General features: G+C 50.1%; 1 protein-coding gene across 1 annotated transcript in view; it reads left to right on the forward strand.

Annotated features, from left to right (window-relative positions):
- LOC112136785 (potassium voltage-gated channel subfamily H member 8) overlaps positions 1 to 5,919 on the forward strand; it is a gene marked incomplete at its 3' end in the record, with an annotated part of 19,027 nt that overhangs the window by 7,630 nt on the left and 5,478 nt on the right. Inside the window, 7 exon segments of the mRNA XM_024258682.2 lie at positions 1,118 to 1,376; positions 1,845 to 2,002; positions 2,732 to 2,939; positions 3,876 to 4,229; positions 4,292 to 4,491; positions 5,022 to 5,271; positions 5,668 to 5,882. Of these exon segments, the coding sequence (XP_024114450.1) occupies positions 1,118 to 1,376; positions 1,845 to 2,002; positions 2,732 to 2,939; positions 3,876 to 4,229; positions 4,292 to 4,491; positions 5,022 to 5,271; positions 5,668 to 5,882 (1,644 nt within the window).

Genomic DNA, 5,919 nt, shown 5'->3' on the forward strand with positions numbered 1-5,919 from the left:
GTTTGGATGTCAATAATCAAAACAGACAATAAAGTGACAAAAAGTAACAGCGACAGACGAGCAGCCACGTACACGGGCGCCATCTTAATCAGCCTCGGCATGATTGAACTTCTAATTGTAACATTTTTCCCTCACCAGGTTCCCATTAATGCCCAAATAAGTTACATAATGGTTGATAAAGCCCCCTAGGAGGTATTTCTTTTTGTAACTCGTAGCAAAGGTGCCTTTTTCTAAATTTCAAGATGGCGGCATCTTCCCAAGGTCAAAGGTCAATTAAAGTTGGTGTTTGTAGACTCTAGCTATGGACATACTTGTCAACTTCCGTGAAAATCGGACAAACGGAAGTGTCGTTTTCCCATATTGTTGAAAAACGTGAAACTCACCATTTCTCAGATTTCGCCACAAGATGGCCGCCAAACCGTCGGTCGTGTGACCATCCCATAATAATTTCAAATGTTCCCGGGCTCATCCCCGACACGAGATGTTGGCTTTCGTTTGAGTATTTCGAACTATTTTTTTGGCCCCATAAGCGATTTTCGGCCCATTCATTTTTTTGATGAGAACACTCACCGTGATGTCATCATGTTGCGGGGGGGTTTGTTGACTTTAAAAAAATTATTTTACAATTTTCCCTAGGTGTGTGGAAATTTTGGTGACTTTTTGAGTATGTTGCGGGGGTCAAATTTAAGCGAACTGGTTCCGTAAGAAAGCGAAAGAATAATGAAACAAAGCAGAAACAATATAGAAGTTTTTGGGGTGAGTGCTGCTTGTGTCTTTTCGTATGTTTTTTGTTTTACTACATGTTGGTCATGTCTGTTTGGGCTTAGGCCTGTCCTTTGAGGTCTTTTTGGAGCTTTTTACACTTGTTCACTCTAAGCAAAAATAATATGGTCCTTGCGGTCAGTAGACTGCTGCTGCGGGCCATAATAAAGAGCAAAGGACAGTGATGCTGCACGTGCACACTCATTGTGCACGTGGGTGGAACTGAGGGGGGAGGAGGTGGCGGAGGGTCCATTCCTAGAGTCTGTACATCAGAATGTAGAACCAAACCACAACCTTCCCTCTGAGTGGAAGCTCCACCCCTTGGCCTCTGAGCCGGCGGTCTTTGTGCTTGCAGACGGTTCTGGGCGCCAACGCTAACCCGGTTCCGGAGTACAAGGTGGCCGACGTCCAAAAGTCCCGTTTCATCCTCCTCCACTACGGTGCCTTCAAGGCCGGCTGGGATTGGCTGATTCTGTTGGCCACCTTCTACGTGGCGATTACCGTTCCCTACAACGTCTGCTTCACCGCCGTGGAGATGCGGGAGGACGGCGGCTCGGCGGCTCGGAACCCCCCCAGCGTCAGCGACATCCTGGTGGAAATCCTCTTCATCATCGGTGAGGAAGTTCTGGCTGCAGTTCTGGTTGAACGTTAGTGTCTGGACTCAGCAGAAGTCCAGATTCCCATCAGTCATCGGTCTTCCCCAGACTCAGTTTGACTAAAGCTTCCATTTAAACTACTGAATCTTTGTGCGATTCTTTGTGTGTTTCTGTGTGTGTGTGTATGTGTATCTTTGGTTTTGTGCTTTTGTGTTTCTTTTTGTGCATTTTTATCTTTGTATGTTTTTGTGTTTCTGGGAGTTCATGTGTGTATATGTTTGTTTGAATGTGTGTTTGTTTTTTGTGTGTTTTTGTTGGTATTTCTGTCTGTGTGTTTGTGTGTGTATTAATGTGTGTGAGTTTCATTATGTGAGTTTGTGTCTTTGTCTGTTTTTGTATGTATCTGTGTGTGCATATGTGCCTGTTTGTGTGCATGTGTTTGTCTTTATGTTTGAGCGTCCACTTCTTTGCCCGTGTGTATTTCAGACATCGGGCTGAACTTCAGAACTACCTTCGTCAGCACCTCGGGTCAGGTGGTGTACGACGCCCGCTCCATCTGCGTTCATTACGTCACTTCCTGGCTCTTCGTGGACCTGATGGCGGCGCTGCCCTTCGACCTGCTTTATGCCTTCAACATCAGCGTGGTGAGCGTGGAACCGGCAAACGCCTGAGTGTTCAGCCGGCCTTTAGATGTAATGGATGTCCTCCTTTCATCTCTCCTGCTGCTCTCAATGAGGGGAAATGCTCGCTGTTGCCATGACAACGGGACACCTTTCCCACACTGATGGAGCAGGTTTTTGTTGCATATTTCATAGAGACGCTTCCCCTTTCAGACGCGTTCGCTGCTGCCACGTGGAGCCTGCAGGACGCCAAGCAGTTCATAGATAGATGACAGCATGCAGGACACGAGGTCACCTGAAGGTCAGGAAATGACCTGAAGGCCAGCAGATCACCTGAAGGTTCCTCCTTCATTGTACAGGTGCTCCAAAAACAGCTTCTGCTCCTTCCAGTCTTGGATGCTGGTTTGATTCCCAAAAAGAAACCTCAAAGAAGGAACAGTTAGAGGAACCAGGAAGTAGAAAGAAGGGAGATGAAAGATAACAGAAGAATCATCAGGACTGTTCTGAGAGTCTGTGATGAATGTTCCCGACATGGTTCTGTCCGGAGCTTCTGAACCCGGTTGTTCTGTCTGACAGCTCCTCATGTCACGCTCAGCAGGTGAAGCAAGTGAGTGGGCGGAGTCACAGCCCACCTGCACAGAAACCCAAAGAAAAGACAAAAGTTAAAATGAAAATAAAAAAACAAATCCATCCAATCTTGAGACTTTGGTCCTCCATCTGAACTGATCCATGTCCTCCTCCTCCTCCTCCTAGAACTTCGGGGTTCACCTGCTGAAGACGGTGCGCCTCCTGCGGCTGCTGCGTCTCCTGCAGAAGCTGGACCGTTACTCCCAGTACAGCGCCGTGGTCCTCACGCTGCTCATGTCCACCTTCGCACTGCTGGCCCACTGGATGGCCTGCGTCTGGTACTTCATCGGCCGCAGTGAGATCGAGAGCAAGAACCCAGCCTCCTGGGATGTAGGTGCGTTTTCAGAGTCGAGGTTGAGAAGGAAAGTCCAGAATCCATCAAAACAATCACTAATCAGTCCTAAACGTTTCTTTGACCAGAAGAACCTTGTTAATTCCAAATGTTTTGGTCACTCTTGAGGTTTTTCTGGTAAAACAGGAAACTGCTGACTCTGAGAGAGGAGGGGCAGGGATGCAGACGGATGCTCCTGAGCATGGGAAGCCGCAAGGCAGCAGGTAGACAAGCTGCTGATGCTAATGGGCGCCGGGATGACCTGCAGAACCTGCAGCAGCATCCAGTGATAGAGAACAGGTTTATGGAAACGGCGCTGAAACAGTAGATCCAACAAAAACCTGAAATTTGATTGAACTGAATCCAAAGTCGTTCTGTCAGCAGCAGCTGCAGTCCTGGACTGAAGGACCAAAGGTTTGTTATTCATTCTGGGCCTTTGAGCAAGAGTTTCCCCGACACAAACTCAAATACTTACCTTACACTGACCCTCCAGATGGGAAGAGCGCCCTCTTGAAATGTTAACTTTAACTTCTCCTATGGATTTCAGTCTATCACCCCCTAACTCCTCCGGTATCTCTGGGAAGGTGCTTCCCAAAACTCACAGATGTGGCATTCCTTTGTTGTTCCCACGTTTTTGGGGGGCAGGAGGGGAGAGTGAGGGGCAGGAAGCAGATGCTCAGGGAGGGCGGGAGCGGGTTGTACCTGCAGGCCGTATAACACTCTCAGCTTTAATCAAGAAGTTCATTCTACTTTTAAGTTTTTTATTGTCTGTTGCCTGTTTGATGATCCGTTCCTGCATCGAACATCTGGAGGAGGTTCCTGATGGACAGAGGAGCAGGACTTTTCAGATCTTTCTTTGTTACATATTAAAGAGGTTCCACGGGTCAACACCATGAGGCTTCTCATTAACCCCCCTGGCTCCTTGTCCCCCACCCTCAGGCTGGCTTCATGAACTGGCCAAGCGTTTAGGAACTCCGTACTTCTTGACTCCACTGACGTCATTCCTGGGGGTCTCAGAGTCCCCCCCGGGCCCCGGGTCAGGGGCCCCGAGCAGCTTCAGCCAGTGGAACGGATCCGGTCTGGGGGGAGCGGCTCAGTGGAACGGCAGCAGGACCAGAACCAAGACACTGAACGGGTCGGGGCTGGTGCTGAACGGCGGCCCGTCGGTGCGGAGCTCCTACGTGACGTCGCTGTACTTCGCCCTGAGCAGCTTGACCAGCGTGGGCTTTGGAAACGTCTCCGCCAACACCGACTCCGAGAAGATCTTCTCCATCTGCACCATGCTGATCGGAGGTGAGTACCTCTGAAGACGGCGTCACCACCACCGTCCACTAACAGACTTCCTCCTTCTGCAGCTCTGATGCACGCGGTGGTCTTTGGAAACGTGACCGCCATCATCCAGAGGATGTACTCGCGGCGCTCGCTGTACCACACCCGCACCAAAGACCTGAAGGACTTCATCCGCGTGCACCGCCTGCCCAAAGCCCTGGAGCAGCGCATGATGGAGTGCTTCCAGACCACCTGGTCCGTCAACAACGGCATCGACGTCAGCGAGGTGGGGGTTCACCCAGACCTGACCTCAGAACAGCTCAGATAAACTCATTTACTGCAGAGAACTCTGATTAGAACAGGAAGTACACTGTCAGAAGATCAGCAGAGAGGCTGCAGCTCTGAGGAGGAGAAGGTCCCCCTCCCAGATGATCCAGAACAGGAGATGTCTGAACTTTATTAAATGAAGTCCTCTTTCAGATTGAAGAAAACCTTCCTCTCTCTGAGTGTGGAGGAGGAAAAGCTCATCAGAAGTTCTGCAGGTCCAGACTCTTCTCCTCAGGATCTCCCTGCTTCAACACCTCCATGGAGGTGCTGCTTTCATCGTCCAGGAGAGCCTTTGCTTCTCCTGTAAATGTGCAAAGAAAGTTTTTTTTAAGCCTTCAGAGCTGGTGTCTTCACATGCACGTGACTCTGTGACCATGTGGGAGGGTGAAAGATCTTCTGTTATCTTCTGCTTCCCACAGATTCACAGCCAAATCCTTCAGTCTGAGCTCAGAGGAATCAGAAGACTCCCTTCTGCTGTTTGTCTTCCAGCTGCTGAAGGACTTCCCGGATGAGCTGAGGGCCGACATCGCCATGCACCTGAACGAAGAACTGCTGCAGCTGCCTCTGTTCGAGTCCGCCAGCAGGGGGTGTCTACGCTCCCTGTCACTGATCATCAAGAACTCCTTCTGCGCGCCGGGGGAGTTCCTCATCCGCCAGGGGGACGCGCTCCAGGCCATCTACTTTGTCTGCTCAGGCTCCATGGAGGTCCTGAAGGACCACACGGTGCTGGCCATTCTGGGTAAGAATCTCCAAACATTAGTAGTAAAAAAGAGACTGAAAGGTTTAGGTAGAACTGTGGAAATGGCCGTAGATACAATCATGAACCCAACAGAGCAGCAGCTTCAGCACCACGGACAGCTCCCGCATCCATGTGTTACTGATGTCCTCCTGGTGCTCCTTCAACGGAACTTTTCCAACCGGGTAACGAATGAATGAATATAGAGAAGAAACATTCTGAACCTCGTGGAGCTTCACTCAAACCTGATGAGAGCTGGACTGAAGAGAGCAGATATTCCACACATGCCGAGTGTTCTTTAATCTCAGATGTTCTCCTAGTGGATCCTCTTGTGCTGCTAGAGACGGCGACGTTAAAACCTGTGAATCATTTACCTGCTGTCATCTCAATGTTCTTCAGGTCGTGGCGACCTGATCGGCTCCGACTGTCTGACTCAGCAGGACGTGATCAAGACCAACGCCTGCGTGAAGGCCCTGACCTACTGCGACCTGCAGTACATCAGCCTGAAGGGCCTGAAGGAAGTCTTGAGGCTCTACCCTGACTACGCCCAGAAGTTTCTGACAGAGATCCAGCACGACCTGACGTACAACCTGAGAGAAGGTCACAACGCCGAGGTACAGCAGCCGCATGTTTGAGTACGGGTGTGTGTGT

This window comes from Oryzias melastigma, linkage group LG2 (genome assembly GCF_002922805.2).
Source record: "Oryzias melastigma strain HK-1 linkage group LG2, ASM292280v2, whole genome shotgun sequence".
Classification (NCBI taxonomy): Eukaryota; Metazoa; Chordata; class Actinopteri; order Beloniformes; family Adrianichthyidae; genus Oryzias; species Oryzias melastigma.